The 25,220-nt window shown below is 40.6% G+C and overlaps 1 protein-coding gene across 3 annotated transcripts in view; it reads right to left on the bottom strand.

The window, feature by feature from the left end:
- LOC117963679 (guanine nucleotide-binding protein G(o) subunit alpha) overlaps positions 1-25,220 on the bottom strand; it is a 74,673-nt gene that overhangs the window by 34,928 nt on the left and 14,525 nt on the right. For all 3 annotated transcript variants that reach the window (XM_058993885.1, XM_058993884.1, XM_058993883.1), the window contains exon 3: positions 20,256-20,397. In XM_058993885.1, coding sequence (XP_058849868.1) covers positions 20,256-20,397 — 142 coding nt within the window. The remainder of the gene's footprint in view (positions 1-20,255; positions 20,398-25,220) is intronic.

Raw genomic sequence — 25,220 nt, 5'->3', positions numbered from 1 at the left:
TGTGCTAAATAGGATTGTACAACAGTGGTGGTTTATAGAGTGACTATAGCTAAAGTGACTATGGCTCATGACAGTGAAGGAGCTAAACACTGCTATCACTGAAATCATTAAAGGAGAGGACTTTGTGAAAACCAGCATCTTTAACAGTGTGTTGGAGTCACTGTTCATATTAATTGAATAGAACCCAAGGTGTTATGATGTTTAGAATTCAGTAAGAAATAAGTAACATTGTATTGTATTGCATAACATGTCTGTTTCGAGTGAGGGATTGAAAATGGAGATATTCTACAAGGTTAGTTACTTTCACACTCTATAGCCGGGCAGCAAATACACTCAAAAGTTATCATGCTTTGAGGATAAATTCAATCATGTCACGTGTGTTTCCTTGAATGCAGTACATTTTTCATAATCATGATTTGTTTTCTTATTGTTTTGTATTTGTTTTGAACAATGCTCAAATGGATCAAGCTGCTATGCAATGTCAGTCTTATTGCCACCCTTGTAGTTGCAGCAAGAGTCGTATTCTCTCTAAACAAACAAACACCCACACTTTTGTCACCGTAAATTCTAACACAGCATTTAGGGTATTTCATTCCTCAGTGGTGGTGTATATGCAATCATATTAAAAGAAAATAAAAAAATTATTTATGAGAATCATTTCGGCTATAATTATAATTATTCAGCGTCATAAAATGTTCTTAGTTTCTTTTTATTAATACTACAGCTTTAAGAGAAAATGGAACGAAGGGGGAAAAAATCAGCCACGACTAGAGGAAGATGCATTAACCTAGTGCTCAAGGCATATTCTATTCACAAGCACTGCCAGTGGATCTTTCAGGGTAATAATAAAATGTGTCAAACAGGAAAGCAGGCTGAGGGACAGTGTTAGTCACAGCTCGACATATAGGGTTTTATTATGCCTTGACCAAATTAAGCACAAGACCGTTCTTTCAGCTGTGGATGAGGCTCCTCCATGCGGGTTCAAAAATGGATTAGTCTCTGTAAGCATTAAAGCCTGCTGATGAACCGCAGCTGTCTGAAATGATCACTGCTTTTTCCAGTCAATCTTTCTCAGGCTCCACTGTTTAAATCACCTCACAGCTAAAACACTGGGAGCGTGCTGGAAGTGGAGCATGCAAGAGGGGGAAATGTACTGCAAAGACCCCGATACCAGCTTGTGAAAAACACACACAGCTGCACACAGGCCTGGTAAGAGTCAGCAGTGTGGAGTAGTGGTTAGGGCTCTGGACTCTTGACCGGAGGGTCATGGGTTCAATCCCTGGTAGGGGACACCGCTGCTGTACCCTTGAGCAAGGTACTTTACCTAGATTGCTCCAGTAAAAACCCAACTGTATAAATGGGTAACTGTATGTAAAAATAATGTGATATCTTGTAACAATTGTAAGTCGCCCTGGATAAGGGCGTCTGCTAAGAAATAAATAATAATAAATAATAAGAGTCACGACGATGCCCTTCCAGGCTTTGTATCCATGCATGCAGGTGAAATCTCTGTGTTCTTTGCATTGGGTTTGGTCTTAAAAGCCATTCCCTTGGGATGAAGACTGATCAAAACAAGTCAGACTAAACCATAAGGTGTGCGGTTTCAAAACGCTGAATTATCATTTTGTGGTTACTTAATAGCATCAACCAGTTTCAATATTCTCCTTGGGTACTGATTTAGCCGCAATATAAAGCCATATTTACCGGTAGCATTCTTTAAATGTGATATCTTGGTTGAGTGAGGTGCGTAGATTCATTATACTGAGCACAGAGCGTACAGTACTGGGACTCCACAGCGTCATTTATGCTCCACCCCTGAAAGGTACAAAACTTCAAATAAACGACCCAGGAGTTTTATTCAAGGACTCTTAGGTATTCTTGAGTTGTTTTCTAGCATTGTAACTTTAACTATTTTTTGTCATTGTCTATTTAAATGTTAGCATGCAGTACAGTGGGGTTTATTAACTTGATCTAAATCTTGGGCTGATATAAATACTGCCGTAATTTTAATACTTAAAGGAAGGGGACAAAACCGCTATGTCTAGCAGTGTGCACCGAGCATATTTTCACCTTTAACAGCAAAGTAAAATGACAGCTTTGGTCTTAACTTAATAACTTCTCAAAGTAAAAGCATAGCAAAGTGTAATAAAGCATATTTAAAGCATGGTAAAGAATAACAAGGTATATATGATAAAGCATATTAATAAACATGGCAAACCACTGTAAACTATGGTAAATGCAGTATAATCATGGGAAAACTGCAAAAATGGTAAAAATTTTGTAAACTTTTATAAGGGAATTGAGTAAATCTACAGTAATAATATTTCAAAAAATCAGGAAAACTGCAGGAAAATGTGAAAACGTTATAGTCCTAAACAAACGTGTCCAACTGTAATTAGCTGAGGGAACACAAAGCCACTTCAGGAGGCCTAGTTTAAGGCAACCTTGCTGAAACCCCAAGCCTCCCCTGGTGTGCCGTGCAGTGGCCTGAAACCTAGTCTCCTGAAACCAAGTTCCAACACACAAAATTACTTTACACTTAACACTCTTCAACACTCCCACTACTGTGAGGAGATCGCCCTTCGTAGAGTTTGCGTTTCATCATCATCATCATTCTCATTGTCTCTCACCATGGCGAGCATCTGGGAATCAGCAGCTATGTATAGGCATGGGTCTGCAGGGACCCGTAACAATAGGTCCAAGGTAACATTTAATAATGAGACAGGCAGGAGGAACAATTAGCAAAAGAGGCTGGCTTCTGGAACACCATTAACCGTTTAACCTCTGGAGGCTCGCTGCCTAGAACTAGGAGTTCTGCAATAGCCCTTTAATCAATAACAAAGCTCTTAGGGCTTGAACCAAACACGGAACTGTACGTACCCTAATGGATAAAGTGTTCTGCGGTTTGCCCTGAAAGTGAAGAATATCCTGTGTGTGTGAGCTGAGCTTGCTGATGATAACATATAGGAGGGGTTAAGAGAAAAGAAAAAAAGAAGAGAAAATTGTACCGCTAAAAAAAAAAAAAATATGAATTATTAATTTGCAGACAGACGCAGCTTTTTATTCTTTTAATAATTAAAAGCTACAAGGCCTAAAATATTTCACCCCGTGGAAAACGAACAACAGGGTTTAGTTGTAATTCACTTATTAACTTATTTATTTATTTATTTTTGAATTAGGACAATTCCCCAAATCCTATGCAATTTCTTTTATTTTTATCATTTATTAAAAAAAAAAAAAAAAAAAAAAAAAAAGCACATTGTCAATATGCATTATATTTGTTCCCTGACCAAGTATAAATGAATGAAAGCACTTTGCTGGGCTAGCTGCCCCTGGAGGTTCTGGGTCGTGCCTGATGGAATTTATGATGCTGAGCCTAAAAAAGACATAATCCACGCTTCTAGAAAGCACCCAGGCTGATGATTTTTTTTTTTCCTCTAAATGTTTTAATTTAGTGCTGAGAAAGCAGACTCGTTTCACTTTATACAGATTCACACCCAGGTGAAGGGCTACTGCTTTAAACGAGAGCTTCTCAAGCTTCTTTTGTTTTGGCAAACCACTAACGAGAAAGAAACTGTACTGCAGTCAAATAGAGGCTATATTCAGATTGTCGGGGACACCAGTCTGAGAACCATTGAATGAACCCACTGCGTGAGGGGGGCCAGTTTTTGTATTTAGTAATAACATTTAACATAAACATTCAATTCATTCAGATTTGCGCCTTTGAGGTCATGAACTCCCTCCCAATGTTCAATTTAAATTAAATGGGTGTGGTGTGGTGTGGTGTGGTGTGGTGTGGTGTGGTGTGGTGTGGTGTGGTGTGGTATGGTGTTTTGTGGTGTAGTATGGTGTGGTGTGGTATGATGTGGTGAGGTGTGTTATGGTATGGCATGGTTAGGATCTTGGGTTCGAAACTCCCCTGGAAAACCTGATTAAACGTTGACGCAGAAGAGATAATTAACGGCTTTATCTTGTGAGTGAAACTGTCTTGCCTTACTGACAGCAGGGAAACTCGAACAACAGGCTAACAATCTGCTGCCCGTCCCCTCAGCTGGCACGGAAAATGGGGCAAACTGCATGACAGAGTGGCAGCTCAAATCTCTTGATCTAAACAAACAGGTGCAAGGCTTTGGCCACCCGCATTGTGCCGATTCTGCTTACCTCATACTCGCAACAAGCTTTTATCTTCCATTACAAACTGTAAGAGCTATTGATTAACCATTAAAATGTGATATACTGGAGTGTTGCAGCTGCAATAGAAACAAAACAGGCACAGAGGGTATTTATAAAGTACTGAAACCAGGGCTCTTAATTGCTAGAAAGAAATTATCAGCAGTGGCTAAATCATATGCCAGGCGATGAACCACCGATGAAGGCCTGGATGTAGAAAGCAGGCTGCCGAAAGATGTTTAACTTGCAGGATTAGGCCAGAGGATCTTGGACAGCTGAACTCAACAGGATAAAAACATCCTTTTGGAGAACAGAGATGGATGCACACTGATGAACATGCAGTGAAATGGTTGTTTGTTAATAGCGACGTTTTATTAAATGGGAGTGGATTATTTTTTCTCTCCAGGCCTAATGGATCCAGTTATTTCTGGTTTAGCAGGAACCTGTGTGTAAACCTGTGATAACTAATACTGATAGACTGACGTAGTGGCAAGCAGCTTTCAATGTGGATCCTCCTTCAGGGAATGTGAAAAGACTGCACTGTACACAAGCTCTGCTTTACAATGAAGTGTGGTGCACACAGGAGGCTAAACTATGCTCAACAGACTCCAAGGAGTTGTATCATATTGCAGAATCGATTATGGTGGGACACTGCCCTTTTTCAAGGGTCTTGTTCTTTTCTTTATGGAATGTCAGTAGCCTCAGGCAATACTTCACTGCTCCACTGGGTCTTCAATTCTCTCCTGACTTCCCTCACACTGTGTCCTTTGCTGTTGGGTACATCCTTCCTCCCAATTGTGTTAAATTAGGTAGCAAGCCAGATCAATATCTCTAGCCCCCTGCCCCACCCTCCCTTTTCTCCTGCCAGCCTCCCAACACTTTCCTGAAAATTGATACGAAACTCAAACTCCCTAAAGCGTCAGCCAGCAGGAGAGGTGCTGGCTTGTTGCTTATCGACTTGTCTGTAAGGAGAGAACATTCTGCCATGTCCCCAGCCCACACCCTCCTTGCAAACACACCTCAATGGTGATCACCCCATTGTGTCATGCGCCTATCTCTCCAACACAGACTGCCAACTGTGTCAAACTGTGTGGAGCGCTTGAGAAGAGGACTGTCGTGAGACCAGCAAACTACTGTGACCTAAATCAGATTGGAAACCAAGACTCCAGAGGTGAAAGGCTAGAGCTTCAACCCACTGCGTCACCTCCTCCTTACCAGAGACCTTTCTTTGTAATATATATTAACCAGCCAGGGTTAGGATCTGGCTGTGGAATGAACTCTATTGCTGCACAGAGCTGTCGCATTGACTGGGTGGGACACAGTGGATTCCAGTTCATTTGATTTTACTGATAGAATCTACGTGCGCCGTGATGCCACAGTTCAGCGCGAAAGCATCAAGCGGAGCCACTTACAAGATGATAACACTAATGTCAGAGAAAATCACAGACAGCATCAGGGTAGTTCAGCACCCTGAAGTAATTCAAGCATTAGGGAGATAGAAAGGATCCACTGAAGTGGGATTCAAATCGGTCAATTTCTGGCCTGCATTTGCTTTGCTTGAATACCACAGTTTGTAGTGTATTTGTGTATTGACAACACATTTACAGACCCAGCATGGCTGTAGGCCACTAATGTACAGTGCACCACTGTGTACTGTAACAACAAAAGCAAGGGTCAGAAATTAAGAGAACTTGCCATTCTCACATCATCATCTATAAAATATTCCAAGCCCCTTAAGGTCTCCGATGTGATCACCATGCTACATGTTAGGAGAGGGAGGAATGTGCATTTATGCAGCAAGAGTTGGGATTTGGAACAAAGAATAATAAAAAGCAGTTTCACTTATAGCTGTAAGACCAACCAGCTTTTCTACCAGCATTAAGCCTCTTGAACCAGAACAACCAGTTGCTGAAAACCAGTAAACTACCAACCGACCAGGATAAACTCATTGCCGGTCAAGGCTGGAATTCCCAACAGGACCGAGAGGCGGACTGTTTTGATTCCATAACGGATCCTGATAAAGCATCCCCACTCATAAGAAGCAATACCGCAATGGCCCTAAACCCCAGCAATAAAACTGCTTCCTTTATAATCCCCCTGCTCTACCTATGCTGTTAATCACAGACAGCCTGTTTGTTTATCAGCCTGGCCCACAGGGGGAAGGGGTCTATAAAAATGCATGTGTATTGTATTGTATTGGAAGAGGGGTTCATATTTTGGGTTGGAAAGCCCAGCTGGGTAAACAGTCCCAAGTCCTAATCACTGCACTTCATCCCTATCGTCTATCATCCTTTGTCAACAGACAGTGATCTCAGATGTATTTAAAGACTAATTTGCTAACTTCGACTTCTCTGATGTTATCTGATACATTAACTACAATGACACTTAAAAAAAAAATCATGATGCAAGCCATTTTTAATTAAGATGGAAGTGGTAACGAAAACAAAAAAGTCTGTTGTGACCGCGTCTGTCATTGAAGACCGTTCCCACCCCTGGTACTGTACTGAACTCATTTTCAAATATTGAAATTAAACATGATATTCTTGTGTCCCACCTAAAGCCCTGCCATCATTAGTTCTGGCATTTTCACGTTTTAATTAAACTCTCACAAAGTAACTTCACAGCTTAGCTAATCAAGTAAAAAGTTTCAATTATAGTGTGCTTGGCAACTCAGAATGCAATTCCCAAACCAATGGATAACGGCCAATGCCACATGTCATAATATATTGGTCTATGCAACCAGATAGATGTGGGCTCTATTTGAAACAATGCTTAACCACTTGTCAAGAACAATTTGAAACGGAAGCATGCACGAAGTATCTGATGAACTACTCCAGGTAGAATATTCTATACATAGTATGCAGCACCAGTCTATCCTGACACTGCACAGATGCAGATCTCCACGATGACACTGATGTTCAAAATATTACAACGCAAGCCCTTCATACAGAAAACATGCTGCCTAAATATTTAACATTATTTACCTGCTCACCTTCTTCAACCTTTCTTCATGCATCTATTGGCCTGAATGTGCCTTCATTTACTTCTGAGATGCTGTTTACATTGATGTGCAACTCGAAGCTGCTCTGTCATACACTGTGAGCAGCTCAGTAAGGGTCTGGGATGCCTGATCAATGCTTGCACAAAGAAACCAGAAACGCCTTTACAATTAACCTTCTAAATTATTAATTGCCACGTAATGGCAGATTAATTGCTTTTGTTGGAGGTTACAGCGAACATATATAGGCTTCACTGTCTTCCTGTGTGTTTTTAATTACATTTCTCACTTTCGTCTCTCTACTTCCAAATGGACCTGACTGCACTCATCCGAGTGAGTTTTCACTCACTCGGATCTCATTGCACCTTAACAGACAGTTCTCAATAAAGAACTTTATGCTCTTTGGTATTTTTGATATCACTAGGAATCCATGCTTACAAGAACTTATGAATAATGAATCGATTGGTTAGAGGGTCTGGTTCACAGTTTATACTGCTTGTTCATTATGATTGTTATTAACTCCAATCACGTTAAGCATTATTTTCAATGCCACGATAGTCTAGTTATTAGTCATGAAGAGGTGCCACTATATTTCTATATTCTTTATTGGTTGCAGTGTATTCAAAACAGGAATATAATTCAGCCAGCGTCTTGCAGGCCCGTCCGCAGTTGTACTGTAGCAGTCTTGACAAGCTGCACAGCAACGCCAAACCCAGAGAAATACGACCTGCTTGTGAAATGCTGTTTAGGTCCTAGGGAAGCAATTTGCACCAGCGAGACGCTTGTAAATCTCAGATTCCCTGACACTGTGAGGAATGCTTCAGTGCTCCCGGCCAGTCCTGCAGGTCCTCCGAGCTGACAGGAGAGCAGTCAACTCTTCATCATGCACTGAGCGGAGCCTTGCCTTGCCTTGCACCCCCCCCCCCCCCCCCAACGAAAAAAATAAACGGCTACACATTTTTTTCTATTGTATATATATATATTGTATATAATTTTTTTTTTTTATTTGTCAATTGTAAATAAAAACCAAAATAAATAATTCTGCACCTTCAGAGGTACAAAATTGTCTCCACTAGAACAACCACCAGGTGGCGCTATGCACTATGTAAAAATCTAAAGGAAAGTTTAAAACAAAGGTAAAAGCTAACCCTTCAAAGGTTAGTTCCATCTCTGGAGGGTCACAGTGCTTGAGGAGGAGATGATAAAGAGATAACAGGACATCCAAGACAATAGATTACATCTCACAGACACACACACACACACACACACACTCATACACGTCTACCAGTCCCCTCCCCTTTCCTTCCTAGCTCTTTTGCCTCAGGCTGAAAAGCACCCATGTGATTCCGGGGCTTGAGGTGTGAATCCAGCAGCTGTTACAGAGAAATCATCACTCTCTGGTGTCAAACTGAGATCGCTGAAGAAGGGAGAGAGAAAAGAGAGAGAGAGTGAGGGAGTGAGGGGCAGAGAGAGAGAGAGTGTGTGAGAGAGCACACAGAGGGCTGGAGAGAGAGAGAGAGAGACAGAGAGAGAGACGGGGGGGGGGAGGGGGAGGGGGTTCCTGTGTCGCTACTTAACATCATATTACAAGTACCACAGAGACTGAACTGTTTGAAGTGATCTCAATCATCAAGCCAAACAGCCATTTTCAGTTTACGAGCACAGAACCATTAAGAAAACAAACATTTTAAAAGCCTGTGTTTTCCGCAATCTGAACAGTCGCTGTGCTTGGATACCACAGACGTCTTGTTATTAATAAAATATGTCTTACATCTCCGAAACTATATAGTACCATGTCACAAAGCATTATGTTCCACAATGCCACATCCTCTCTTTAACTAAACATTCAGTACATCTGTAATCACAAGTCAGCCAGAACGTTCTATTTACAGGGTGCTAGTGGTGGGCTGGGCTGGGGCGTGCAAGGCAAGCCACATTACACACACCACAGCTTTCATTACAGTCCCATAGTGTCATGAAGTGCCACAATGCATCGCAACATGAGCAGAAACACACTTTTATTTTTACACCTGACTGCATGTTATTTTAAAATATGTAATAACCCACCCGTCACAATATATAAACAGTACAGACAGACAGACTGACAGACAGACACACGGACAGACAGACAGAGATAGATAGATAGATAGATAGATAGATAGATAGATAGATAGATAGATAACCTGTAACCTTCCTAAATTGTATTTGTGAACTTTTTGTTACAGGTAATAATACATTGGTTTGTACAACAGCTTGCAGTGGACTTGTTTGGAAAAATGCATGCTTGCTCATTGCCTATGCAGCCTTCTTGACCACTAAAATATGTTCCTGATTTTCGGATAGGTGGGAGAAACGTGGTTTCTGTTTCCCCTGGTTTACGCCCTATATCTATTTAGTAGCTGTATAAAAACCAGGCCCATATCAGTCTTAACCTTGATCCCAATTCCACTAATGCATCTTTACCTTTTTAAATGAGCACTTTTAGCACACCTTACTGTGCACAGGAAGAAGTACAAAAAGGTGACCACTGCTGCACAAGATGTTGCGCACCCCTCCCCACCAAAGCACTCTTACCCTCCTGCTTTCTCCCTTACTGTCATTTCTATTTAATATTGCTTGCAGCAGAGTCCCAGCTGCTTTCTACATAGATTAATGCAGTTCGCTGCACAGCAGAATTTTGGCTGACCCAAGTACCATTAAACTATTATATATAAAACAGCACTATAGACTGAGCGAGCCCTGCGGGTGGCTGCAACAAGTCAAGTCCAAATAAATCTATTCAAGGAAAGTGGAGTCAGGAAGGATGTTTCTTGCACTCCACTGCAGTGACAGTTAGAGTATATTTAGGACATGCAATATGCAGGAACACAGGCTTTACTGAAATGCAGGAAGGGAAGAGTGGTTTAGCCATATCACTAAAGCATTCGCTTTGCAGACCCTGTGATTTGGTGCTGGTAACCAGTAAGTGTTACCCCAGCTACTTCACCTTAAGGGGTGTATTGATTGAACAATCTTTTCAACAGTGCTATTCAATTAAGCTTACAGAAATAGCAGGACTCAGTAATGCAGAACATTTGAAAACACATGCACACATTTGGACAAATGTATTCAGTGAGCCCTATTTTCTACTGTATTGCAATGTTAAGGCATGATTTTCTTTAATTTATTAAGTTCAGAACATGACAGGGATATGGTTAGGGTTACGATTATATTGCACAAAAATATATTCCACATTAAATACATTGTAACTATGCATAATAATTATGTGTAAGTACACATGTATTTACTAAGTAACTACTATGTAAATACACAGTAATTAGAGACACTTAATGTAAAGTGTTACCTAATTGTGTTACTTCTTTCTATAACTCTCACAGAGGGATATGATTGATAGCACACGGCATAATGATTATGCACATTACAAGGCTTTCCCCCAAACTGCAGTGTAGCAAGGCAACACTTTCTTCACAGCAAGTCAGCACTGTTGCTTTGGAATGCACAAATGTTCTTCTGCATTTTTTATTTTTAAATTATTAGTCCCTCTGAAAAGTAATTATTAATATAGAAAATACCCACTTCATTAATTAGCAATGCTTTTGTGGCTCACTGATTAATTCAGCCTTATCTGGCAGACAATATCTACATCTCATCTGGGAGTGTTGGTGGATCTGTGTGTTTAAATTAATACAATGCAATGCATTTGAATTGCACTCCCTAAAAATAAATCCTTCCTCAGCACACTCATGTGATCAAAGACATTGAGGGTGGTTAATAATGAGTGAAAAATATTTCTGCCAATTAGGAAGACGAAGACAACGGCAAAGAAAACAAAGGAGAAGGAGAAGGATTGGAAGTAGAAACTAAACTACAGTATAAAAATAATTAGCCAGGGTTTTACGATATGAGAAAGACATTCATAACCATAAAGAAGCTATTGTATAATTCGGAGTTTACATGGAGCCCTTCCCCTCTAGTAGTGACATGCACCGTCTCCCCCAGCTCCTTGTATCACTCTGTTGTTCTACAGACAGCAACGGTCCCTGATCATACCCTAGTGCTCGGCCCTGCTATTAATATCTCAGGCAGCTAGCTGTGCACATTCTACTGCAGTCACGCTGTGAGCTAGTGGAGGGGAAATGAGCCATTGCTGTGTTAGCAGAGAACTGGAGAGATGAAGCGATGAAGCGATGGAGAGCTGGAGAGATGGGGCGGGGCAGCACAGTCACACAATGCTGAGGCTCGCTGGCGCGGGGCTTCATCAGTCTTGTTTAGCTCAGCATCTGCTTCAGGAGGTCCGTACTGTACTTGTACTGCACATGCGCTGTACTGCACAGCCAGATACACAAGACAGTATTCTTCTGCACTGTGTAACCCATTCTGCACTATAAGCCACTGCAGAAAAGCAGCTGTTCAGAGTGAGCATCATTATGAGCCGATTTGCAGATTTCAGAGGTTGGGTTTCAACGGGACATGTGTAGCTCGGTTGATGTGAGGCTGTTGCTATAGATTTTATAATGGCCACAGCCTGGCGTGGTTTGCATAGCTATGACACTGTCTAACAACCAGCTGTCATCTGCTCTATTGAGGGTGCACGACATTTTTCAGACGATGCACTCAGCCAGTTTTGTCTGCTAAAATCAACCCATTAAGTACAGTGTCTGATGGGAGAAAAATAATCCAACCCCAGCAACCCCAGTAATACATTCTGTAGAGATCTGTTTGATGTGCTATACAGAACATAGTATAGAAAGTCTTCTGTGGTTATATGAAGCAAGGGTTGGTTCTCAGAAGGGTCACTCTCACGTGATTCCAAATAGATAACCATTATCTCTTGTTTAGCAACGATTAAAAGGTATTTGGTATTTCATGGTATTTAAATTGGTTCTGGTCATAATTCACTAATTTAAAAACATACTTCATGAATAACAGAAGGGAACTGGCCATTCAAACTATCATTGCTAATTCTGACCTCACATCCTTGTTTGAACTATTTCTAAATAAATAACTTTGGAGTAATACGACATACTGGATAACTAATTAAATAATTTATTTGTTCTATACTGAAAAAATAAATACAAATGGGCATGGATACACATATTACGGTAGTATATTAGATTATTTTACTTATCAGACATTTTGAGTGGAATTATCTTTCCTATACAACTAGAGCACTCTGCAGTGTGGAGTGGAGTTCTCTTTCCTATACTACTAAAGCACTCTGCAGTGTGGAGTAGAGTTCTCTTTCCTATACTACTAGAACACTCTGCAGTATTGAGTGGAGTTCTCTTTCCTATATTACTAGAGCGCTCTGCAGTGTTGAGAGTGGAGTTCTCTTTCCTATACTACTAGAGCACTCTGCAGTGTGGAGTAGAGTTCTCTTTCCTATACTACTAGAACACTCTGCAGTATTGAGTGGAGTTCTCTTTCCTATATTACTAGAGCGCTCTGCAGTGTTGAGTGGAGTTCTCTTTCTTATAGACCTCTACACAGCTCTGCAGTGTTGAGTGGAGTTCTCTTTCTTATAAATAATAAATTATATTTATATGGTGAATTAGGTTCATAATTAAAATGATTCTAAGTGCTCTTGATATTGGTTTTAAAAACAACAACAACAAAACAGTAGTATCCAGAATTACAGTAGCAGCATAATTCAGGTGAATATAAAGTGACATCTAGTCTCTGCTTACAGCTTTTAGCCTGATGGGACCAGGCTAGCTGTGTCGCTTTTCCCAGGAGACTCTTACATTAACTAGCACCAGCCTTTTCATTTATTTACAGCACAGATTTACACAACAGCTGAACTTCACAAAAGTGTAAAACACTCACAGATAGGGAGTCATTTAGTCCCCGGATCAGGGGAGTGAGCAGCAGATCAACTCAATGAATGTACTCCCCTGCTCCCTGACTTTATGTAATTATCTGACATAAATAGAAAACGAACAAAAAAATAAAACAAGAAAAACTGAAGAGAGCAAATTAGAATGAGTGAATTTTAATTATAGAAATACTCAAAGAAATTCTGAAAGATTTATAGTTGAAACTTCATGAACTTTCCCACAATACATCAGAGATTATGCAGAAGATCCCCTCTTGGTAAAAACAGTGTCTTGGCACCATGTATAAAAACCTCACAAAGGGAACGAATATCTTGAAAACAAGTCAAATCGCATTTAACTCAAGAGTCTTCCCTCAGAGGAGGGCTGTGGTATATTCTCATAGTATGTGTCTCTAACAGCGAAACCAATACTAATGCCAAGCAGTATCTATTAGTATCTACACTGTAACTGCAGATCTAGAATGTGTATGAAAAGCAAACCAAAAGAGTGATACCAGACCGCTGAAGATTCCCATTTCCATGCCACTTGGGATTTATGAGATGTGATACTTGTCTGATTAATCGATTGAAAAAAACAAGATTAAACCACGTAATTGGCTATTATGAAAAACACTTTACAAATCAAAGTTATATTGAAAAATTGCACTCTATTGTATTGAATTTTAACAATCCAGTTTCTTTTCCTCTTCCCCCGAAAAAAACTGCCTGTAATGCAATTCAAAAACCCGTAGAAAATGTTATGAGGCAGCTGCTCAACAAGTTCCCTGGTGCTAATAACATTTGTAAAAGCCAATTTGCTAAATTCTTCTCTGCTTTATAAACTAAAAGCTTCCTTTCTTGAGCTACTGTTTCAGCCTTCAGTTCCATGCGTTCCATTCAACACAGACAGCAAGGCTTGCTGCACCATGGCACATCATAACAGAGTTTAGCTAATGGATTTTGACTAATGGCTTTCATATCGGGTCTGTGTTTCACATCACATTCAGGGCTTTTTACATATGAAACAATGTTCTATGTTAGAACATGAGCTGTGCCTCACATCTTAGAAAGCTGGGGATTTTAGTCATAAAAACAAATGAAGCTTTCCATTTAACCTGCACCATTGTGAGTCTACTGAGTGCTACAACATCTCAATAACTTTTAATATGCTCTTATTTGGAGGTCTATATTTTTTTATTAACTGTATGCCAAGATTTATCTCTTTTGAGCACGATAAAACAAAAAATTAAAAATAGGAAAAAAAAACCTAATTAAATATCAAAATCTTGCCAACTGCTCCGAGACATTTTGCTGCCTGGCTGCTATACCGTTTCATTACACAAATAAAAAAATAAAAAAAGCTGTTTATTAACTTTATAATGAACAGAATTAAAAAGCAACACCTGTGATTCAGGAAAGCCCATGTGGCTGAGCCTAGGGGAGTTTGGGATGGTTTGGTATCTACATAAGAATTCAATGAAAATGCACTGGAGGGACACAGAAGCAGCTCGGAGGACTGTCCTGCATCACTGGAAAACAAATTGCACCAAATGCACGATTTAGAACAGAGACCGCACAGGCCGGGGTGAATTCTACTAAACTTAAGAAACACACATTTGAGGGGGAGGTGAACACACTTTAAAACTGGTTCTTTGCAAGAAATTTTAAAGGCAAATTAGCACTTGCTCCCTCTGTTCCCCTGCGTGGAAAACTTTCAAATGACACATTAAGTTAGTCCTTTTTTTCCCCATCAGGAGATCCCTGTGGATCTGTACTGTGACAGGCAATCCAGTAGGAAAAAAACACACAATGACAGCAACAATACTGCACACACCGGGGCAGGCATGGCGACAGTTATTAATACTGCACACACCGGGGCAGGCATGGCGACAGTTATTAATACTGCACACACCAGGACTGGTATTGTAACAGTTATTAATACTGCACACACCAGGACTGGTATTGTAACAATTATTAATACTGCACACAGTGGGGCAGGCATGGCAACAATTATTAATACTGCACACACCGGGGCAGGCATGGCGACAATTATTAATACTGCACACACCGGGGCAGGCATGGCGACAATTATTAATACTGCACACACCAGGACTGGTATTGTAACAATTATTAATACTGCACACACTGGGGCAGGCATGGCAACAATTATTAATACTGCACACACCGGGGCAGGCATGGCGACAATTATTAATACTGCACACACCGGGGCAGGCATGGCGACAGTTATTAATACTGCACACACCGGGGCAGGCATGGCGACAGTTATTAATACTGCACACACCAGGGCAGGCATGGCGACAGTTATTAATACTGCACACACCGGGGCAGGCATGGCGACAGTTATTAATACTGCACACACTGGGGCAGGCATGGCGACAGTTATTAATACTGCACACACTGGGGCAGGCATTGCGACAATTATTAATACTGCACACACCAGGACTGGTATTGTAACAGTTATTAATACTGCACACACCAGGACTGGTATTGTAACAGTTATTAATACTGCACACACCAGGACTGGTATTGTACCAGTTATTAATACTGCACACACCAGGACTGGTATTGTAACAATTATTAATACTGCACACAGTGGGGCAGGCATGGCAACAATTATTAATACTGCACACACCGGGGCAGGCATGGCGACAATTATTAATACTGCACACACCGGGGAAGCAGTGTGGAGTAGTGGTTAGGGCTCTGGACTCTTGACCGGAGGGTTGTGGGTTCAATCCCCAGTGGGGGACACTGCTGTTGTACCCTTGAGCAAGGTACTTTACCTAGATTGCTCCAGTAAAAACCCAACTGTATAAATGGGTAATTGTATGTAAAAAAAATAAAATAAAGTGATATCTGTATAATGTGAAATAATGTATAATGTGATATGTTGTAACAATTGTAAGTCGCCCTGGGTAAGGGCGTCTGCTAAGAAATAAATAAATGGCGACAATTATTAATACTGCACACACCAGGACTGGTATTGTAACAATTATTAATACTGCACACACTGGGGCAGGCATGGCAACAATTATTAATACTGCACACACCGGGGCAGGCATGGCGACAATTATTAATACTGCACACACTGGGGCAGGCATGGCAACAATTATTAATACTGCACACACCAGGACTGGTATTGTAACAGTTATTAATACTGCACACACCAGGACTGGTATTGTAACAGTTATTAATACTGCACACACCAGGACTGGTATTGTAACAGTTATTAATACTGCACACACCAGGACTGGTATTATAACAGTTATTAATACTGCACACACCAGGACTGGTATTGTAACAGTTATTAATACTGCACACACCAGGACTGGTATTGTAACAGTTATTAATACTGCACACACCAGGACTGGTATTATAACAGTTATTAATACTGCACACACCAGGACTGGTATTATAACAGTTATTAATACTGCACACACCAGGACTGGTATTGTAACAGTTATTAATACTGCACACACCAGGACTGGTATTATAACAGTTATTAATACTGCACACACCAGGACTGGTATTATAACAGTTATTAATACTGCACACACCAGGACTGGTATTATAACAGTTATTAATACTGCACACACAGTGTCGCTGGATGTGATAGCAGGCGTTATCCAGGGGTCGGCTGTTGCTGAGCACTAACCCAGTCAGGAGATTAGGCAAGGTGCTTGCCTCGGTTGTTTTCTTACTTTGCGTTTGAATTCATGTCCAAAATGATTAACTCATTGGTACACTGTACTGTTTATACTGGGCTGTGCATTACAGACAGCACACCAGTTTGCAGAACTGGATAAAAGGCATCTCCTTGACCCTGAAATGCACTAGCACTTACATTCTGTAATCAAAGAAACTACAGAATGATATAGCAAAAGACTATTGGAAGCCATAATAGTAGTACAGTATTTCATGTTTGATTTTGAAATGTCACATTTTTCAATTTTTGTCAGTTTTGCCAGTCTATGGAAAACTACAAAGTATGTAATTCATTATGTTAACGTAACATTATTCAGCAGGTTTCCTTCGACTTTATGAAGCAAATGTAATTAATTCTATAGGGTGATGCAAAACTTCTGTCTCCAGTCAGTGCCTGGGTCGCCTCTTGAAGCTGGGCTGTGCTGTTTTGAGTAAAGCCTGCTAGGGATGCAGGGACGAGTCAAACAGGACATCCCTTAAACCTATCAAGTACCAAAGGCATTTTCCTTTGACAAAATCCGAACACAAGCTGTAACTTTTGCAGTTAACAAAATTAGAGTGAGTTAGCATAACAATCCAGTTAAAGAGAAACGTTTAAATAGCAGGGAGATGCCAGTTAAAAAAGATTCTAAATTACAAAGCAGCCTGTCCTCAAATGAGGACAGTGGCACTTCATGGGTTAAGAATCTCAAACACAGTATTTTGGCATCAGGTGGTTCTGTGCCACAGATATGAATCCCATCGGAATGTCACAAACAGTCACAAACCAAGAGTTTTTACGCATCCCAGGGCCAGGTAATGGTGTTGACCAGATTGGAGCAATAGCAGCCATTTTAATCCATTTGAAAACTTGTAATAGACTCAAACCGAGAGATGGTACAAATCCACAGGCTTTCGCGTCCTTGTGAGTTTTTGCTTTCTCTAGTCCCTGTTATCATGAGAAACCAGCGCTCGTTCTCTGAATGCAGGCAGCCCCTGATTCCTGCCTAATTGTTTCTTGACGTGTTTTCTCTTTGGTTACTGTAACCACAAAACAAGTTTTTTTTTCCCTTAACTTCCAATTTCAATAACAGGTAACACTTAAAAATAATGGCTGCAAATTCAAAATGAATTCCAACTGAATACCACAGGAATAACACCTGAATATCTTCTGCACTTCCACTGAGTTCTGAAGTCATTCATTTTGAATTCAGCCCTGTTAATTCATGTGGATTTATTCCATGTTCCTTTGTAACAAATTATGCTGATCACATGTATAAGGCATGTGTGCATGAATGAATGAACACTTCTCACAATCCCTGGCGGGCAAGTAAGAGGGTCTGAATGCTTGCCTTATACATGGTGATCAACATAATTTGTTACAAAGAAACCTGTAAGTGCTGACCTCAAAACATGGAGGGCAGAACCCAGGCTGTCGCCATTAGCAATTAAGACAGATGCGATTGGGGCAATTATTGGTGACAGCACTTAAAGTCCTAATATTTATCACTGAATTAAATACAAGCAGCTATTCTTCGTTGTGACAGTAAATAACACTGTAACGTGATGATTCTAAAACAGATATGCTGTGATAATCACCAAAACGGCACCACATTTTAAATGTATTTACTTGTTGTTGAGTTCCAGGAGTCATCCACGCACACTGGGTGCTCTTTGTGTCAGTGTTTTCAAGAACCCAGTTAGTGTATGTGTGTGTGTGCATGTGCGTGTGTGTAGGGGGGTGGAAGTCCATTCTATCCATTAGCAGTGTGGGCCATGCCCTAGCAGATGGGAATCTCAGACGATGCTGTTTATGCGACAATCAGAGGAGTTTGGCTGTGAGAGCATGTGCCTGCCTGTGTATCCTCTACACACCATAACAAACAACAGTCGGCCAGGGAGTCCTCAGCTTACTGCACACCAGCGACCCCTGTAGTCTGGCCGGGTGCCTGTGGGCTTGCCTGTAAGCTGCCCAGAGCTGCGTTGTCCTCCGACGCTGTAGCTCTGAGGTGGCTGCATGGTGAGTCCGCAGTGTGAAAAAGAAGCGGTTGGCTGACGGCAGGGGCTTTAGAGGACAGCGTGTGTTCGTCTTCGCCGCTCTCGAGTCAGTGCGGGGGTGGTAGCGGTGAGCTGAGCCTAAAAAATAATTGGATATTCTAAATTGGGGAGAAAAATGATAAAAACAATTGGCGACTACTACATTTAAAAAATAAATAAATAAATACAAATAAAAATATATGCCCTTCATTTGGTGAATGTTTTACAGAAGTTACTACATATTTTCATATATTATCTGTTATCCAAGTAAGAAAAATTTGGGAATGAAGCCGAACCGTTTTGAACTGTGCAGCTGCCAGTTTCACTTTGTGTCTTTTCAGGCTCTCTTAAAGATATTAGTTCACACTGGAACAACACCGTACAGTATTGTGGTTTTACTGTGATGAATGGGGATCACCCCTTTCAGGGTGAAATGGGTTCAATTCCAGAGGTTTTGTCAAATACTGACTTTTATAGTAATAATAATAATAATAATAATAATAATAATAATAATAATAATAATAATAATAATAATAACACTGCGCAGAGATAAAGTAGTGTATCTTCAAAAGAAGCGCTTTCAAGATGTTCTTCAGCAGGCTGGAAACTCCGCCCTCTGAGTTCAATATCATGGGCTGTGCCTGCTTGAACGTGACCTTTTTTAAAGTCGAAATCCTTTTTTTTCACCTTTACCGACACCTTCAAAGCTCCCGGCCTTCACATCACCGCGCTTTCATCTCTGCGGCGACGCGCAATCTCAGCTTGATTCCTTTTTTCGAAAACAATGAGAAGGATTTTTTTTTACCAGAATACAAATTAAAAAAATAAAATATAAACATTTACGCGTTCCCCAGTTTCCTCTGGGTCATTGGTACCGATTGCACCACAGATGGATCAACCTTTACCTTAGATCAAGACTAATGCCAATCTTCAACTGTCCATGTGAAAAATATACAGTCTGCTGTTGAGCTTTAAACAGACGCTCCATTCAAACCATGTGACGACGTGACCTTTCAACTCTGCTGACTCATAACAGCTGATAACAAAAGAACCCAGAACCACTCGGTAACATGAAATAATCATTACAAAAAATAATGAAAACTCGATTAAAATTCGATTTAAAGTTTCTTACCCTTCTATGTTCTGACCCTCTTTGAACTGATATCAAGATCTGACTTTCATTTTTTTTAACGCTATCAGTCTCCCGCTGCCTAGAAAAAAACTGTGTATTCCTAATGCAATGATAAAAAAAGACAAAAAAATAGTGGAAGAACAAAGGGCTATTCAGCACAAACGAAAGCATAAGAAGATGGATGTTAAATCCCTGGCTGTTTTAATTCTTGTAACTGTGTGTGAGGGATTCCGTGCACCGGGCTCTGCACTGTTTCGTCTCATATGACTTGAGATGGGGTGACACTGTTAGAGTCAGAGCAGCAAGTGAAAAGAAAAAGAAAATGAAAAAGGATTTGTTTGGGATATGATGCGAGCCATATGGGCTGTGTGTATAGTGCAAACTGCAAGGACACTTACTCTTCTCTCCTTGTCACTGTATTCAATGCCCAGGGTATCCACTGCACGGACGATAGCTGCCAGGGACTGGATTGTGTTGCTGTAGACCACCGGTTTGTACTGCTTTACATCATCTCCAGAGAAACCATCTTCATGGATAATCCTGCAAGTGTTAACAAATATCAGACGTTAGCAATAGGCTTACACAAAACAATTGAACTGGTTTCATTCCACGCACTGGGAGCAAAGGGAACATACGCTGGCATTGCTCAGATAGGATCTTAGTAAACTAGAGATCTGTGTTTGTGAATATGGGGGTAATCCAAATATTGAGTGATCTATTCCAAAATCAAAGGTGAATCCTTTTTCATATGGTAGCACAGGGGTTTTCATTTTCACCTGAATTCTTTTTTTTTCAGTAGACAAAATGTGTCCTTTTATAAAGGTTTACCATAGTAAAAGCATAGCAAAGTGTAATAAAGCACAGTGAAAGCATAGGTAAGCACTGTAAAGAATAGCAAGGTATGGTAAAGTATATTAATAAACATGGCAAACCAGGGTAAACTAGGGTAAATGCAGAGTATAATCATGCAAAAAGCATGGCAAAACTGCAGAAATACTGTGGTAAACTTTTATAGTTTGAGGCTGAATTTTAAATACAAACAGCACACAAAGTGAATAAGGTAACTCGCTGTAATGACTGATGCATTTACTGCACAACACGCATGCTATTAAGCAGTTCTTATTTTTATAATCATTGTTGAGTACTCTAGATTGCCTCAGTTAGGCATGTGCTTGTGATATTTGTAAATGCACTCTTTTTTATTAGCGAAATAAATATAAATTATGCTTTAATTGCCATTGCAAAATGGGTTTCATAAATCATAGAACAGGACAGTTTCCCAGAAGTGCAAAGGCAAGTCTTTAGGGAGCAATCCATTTATACTGTACGAAACGCTGGTGTAAAAGTTAGACTTCGTTAGATTCGTTTTCATGGAGAGATCCCTGTGCGTTTTTTGCCCCATTGTCGTAAAGGATGGTCTGGGTTCAATTTAAACAAAAAAATGCAAAAATTCTATATTGTGATAAATGTGTTATTTTGAACATGTTTTGAAGGCAGTGTCCTAGGCAGCATTACATTAATGAAGAATGAACCATTTTTAAAATGTCAATTCTTCATTATTAATTGATTTGTAGAACAGAGAAATGTATTTTCTTTTATTTAACAGACAAAAATATGAATATGATTTTTTTTACAAAAAGGTGTGTAAGAAACCTACACCCAGACAGCCCCAAAGCCCAGCTCTCTCTAATATTAGCTCTCATCCTGCCTGCACAATGCAACAAAGAGGACCTCCAGTTAGGGCTTCAACCCATCTCAACCAATTCCTCAGCATGTGCTCACTAATTATTACAGGAGTGTAGCAAATAAAACAGTAGTATAAAGCATCCTAGATAGGTGGGAAATAACAAGGATGTTGTCTGATTCGGTTTAGTGGACAAACATGTCCCATCAGCTTCTCTTTTTCCAGTGCTACTCAGATCCAGGTGGAACTGCGCCCTCAGGCTCTTCAATCGGATTATCCTCAATTTCAAAAATAAAAAATAATCCATCCTATTGCGCCGTGCCCTTTTGTCTTCCGTAAACCAAACAAACAGACCCTTTGTCTAAGAGAAGTGCAAATTACCCTTTACGGAACTCCCAAAGCAAACCTTTTTTTTCCTGACAATATTTAATGCCAGCTCTCGGCAGTGCTGGACAAGACAGGCGGTAACATTCTTCACTCTCTCCAGCTGGACATCTTCATTTCAGTGCCATGCCCCTTCACGGCAATTAACCCAATGGCTCCACAATTCAGATATACAGTACGGCTCAATTAAGGCTCTTCTGAATATATTGAGTTTCAAAGACATTCAGTGCGCTGGGTAATAAAAATGCATGGAATACGCCTTTGGAAAAGTAGTCTAACCTCTGCTGATAAAAACCAAGCCATGCCGCGCCTGCAGTTGAGTTATATTGGCTAATGACAGCTTGCAGACCCATCTAACCACAATCTCTCAATCCCTTATGCGTGTGATGTGCCATATTCATTGCCTCCATGTCCTCATTCTCCCACAGTGCTACTTCAAATCAGATCCACTGAAGTGACTGACAAACAGTGCAGTATCAGTGTCCGTCACAGAATTATTATTGATTTTCTGTCTTAAATTTCCATTGCAAAACAGAAAACGAATGCAGCAGTACATACCTCCACCCCCATCCCAGCCCCCCCTGCCCCCCCCATGCACTGTCACATGGTCAGCAGAACGAACACAGAAAAGCAAGCTCCAATACACGTCGCTGAGAAAGTTTAAAAAACTCACACACAATTGACAAAATGATATACAGCATGTGCCATACCATCTCACAGTGCACACAGAACTCCAGCCATTTAGTGAATGCACAAAGCAGTTCATTTCAGGTACAGTCCTTACTGCTCTGTACTAAAACAGTTACCAGTTCATGGTACTGGTACACCAGTAATTAAGGAACTGTTTTTTATTTTATGACTCTCATGATGTGGCCCCTTATCCTGTCTGTCTGTCTGTTACACTATACATGGTGAACTCACAAACCTTCTGCAAACTAGCCTTCAGTAGACCTTTTCGAATTGCGTTTGTGCAGAATCCGATAGATAGATGTTATGCGAATGGATTTGTATTGTCCAAGATCATGCAGAATCTCTGAAGGTAGAGTAGCTGTGAAGCTTTGAGGTTCTGAAGAGGGATGCCACATGGTTAGGACACCCATAAGGCATGACAAGAAGAAAACATCCTATAGGCTTGCAAAACCAGAAAACGCTGTGCAGGTTAGTATCATCTGACTAGCTTTCTGTACAAGCATTTTAACTGTACTAGAACAGCAGAAGTTTCCTTCAGCATTTATTTTTGATGCTTTCTTACAAACTAAACGTTGGTTTCCACAGAAACAGCACTTACTCTGCCATTTTCGGATGAACCTCTTAATGGCTACAGCTGTACAGGAAGATACTGGCACTAGAATCATTAAGGCAGGAACCTTGCACATTCATCCAGGCATTGTCTTTATAAGAAACACTGAGCTAGCTAGCTGAGCTAGAGTGCTGTACATTGCAAATCCACTGATTACAGTTTACAAAACAAAAAATAAAATGAATGTTGATGGTGAGTCATCTGGCCTGCTTGACCAGGTAAATAAGCACAGGCATTTTGTGGTTCTCATTCGTTCCAGAGAATCCTATGGTATGTGTTACCCTGCAATACTCTGATTCACAACCCCCGAGAACCCTGGTCAGCTGTGGGAGGCAATTGAACATAAGCAGAGAACAGCATGTCTTAGAGGTTCATTTGAAATTAATCTCTACTTTCAATAACTACACCACTGGCTTCACATGCTTTCATGCAAAAGGATATTACGTACTCTGAACAGTACACAGTGCTTGTAATGCTTTGACCACACATAAAGGACAGAAATCTACAAGATGGGAATTTTGCCAAAAATGAAATATTTAGAATCAAAGTTGTTTCCCCTTAAATGTAAGTACTATAGAGTATTTGCAGAAATTAACCTTTCAAATGAACATAGTGTACATTCTCACAGAAATGTGAATCATTTAGATTTTATTAATGATGATTTTATTAATGATTATGCAATGTACTGAAATCAATAATTTCCATCACCTGGCCTGTTGGACAAGGCAGCCGACCCCCGACATCGGATAATATCGAGGAGGGGGGGGGGGGGGGTTACAAGGGTGGAGCTGGGGGAGGAGGAGGGATTCAGGTGAATCAAACGCAATAGAAGGATTAGTAACCAGTCTCTTTATAGAGCTCTCATAGGACAGGATCGGGTGAGGTCATTTGTGTAGGGGGGGGTCCTTCCTCCCAAAGCTTATGTGGGACGTGTGATTGGCGCAGAGATAAATAATGAATCTGAAGAGTAGGGTTAATAGAAAAGATGTTTCCCAGGATTTGACCCAGGCAGCTGAGAGAGGTCATCCAAGGCTGGGGAATGAGATCAGCTGACCCACCCTGTATAAGGGAGATGCAGCTGCAGAGTGGAGGAGGAGGAAGAAAGGAAGGCACAATGAAATATGTATGGCCCAGATTTAAAGCTACTGGTGCAGACCACTGATAAAAAGCAGGGTCACCTTGCTCCCTGTACAGTAATAGCAGGCAGCCTTTAAAACATTGACTAGAATACTGGGAAACAAGAGGAGCCCAGGATGTGCAAACTCCAGGAGACAAAATATACACTTGACTGGTAATTCATACAGCATGTAAGTGAGGCGCTATTTTTAGCTCATGCAAATAAACGCAGATCTCGTGCTAGTTTACGCAGAGACGCACTGACTCCCCCTATCTAACTAAACGCCTAAAGGTCAGCACAGGGCAGCCCTATCGCTGCTGTTGTGGACGGTGCAAAGCATTCCTGCCACACATGGAATGGGAAATATTCCCTTTGCAGAAACAGTGCAACTCACAAACTCTTCTTCTATTAAAGCAACAGACACGCTGGGGTACAATCAATTGATCAGAACAGCAAAGGATCTAAATACCTTTCCACCAGGGCATTTGTCTGTAAACGCTATGTAAGAAAAAAAAAACTTTAGGAAGGTTAGTATTTTATTGATGGTGGTATTGTGATCCACAACTGTTTAGAACAACTTGTAGGGTACAGACCTCATCATGTTTTGTCCAAACCATTTACCTGGATCACAGGGGATTTTTTATATTTTAGAATGGTCAGTAACATGGAGGGTTTCTGGGAGAGGTGGCGTGTGGGAGACACCTCGTGTGCCGTGAGTCAGAAGGGACAGCTTCATATTCTTTTTAATAAATTCTGATATTATTCCATAATCTTTTATAGGTAATTGTTTTCCTGGTAAGGTACATTTTTACACTAGGGTACCGTATATCTGAGAGTTTGTATTGCTCTTATATTTGTGGTTTTACTGTAAGTTTTCA

Source organism: Acipenser ruthenus, chromosome 20 (assembly GCF_902713425.1).
Source record: "Acipenser ruthenus chromosome 20, fAciRut3.2 maternal haplotype, whole genome shotgun sequence".
Lineage (NCBI taxonomy): Eukaryota > Metazoa > Chordata > Actinopteri > Acipenseriformes > Acipenseridae > Acipenser > Acipenser ruthenus.
Note: the sequence above shows the minus strand (reverse complement) of the source record. Positions and strands in the feature narration are given on the sequence as shown.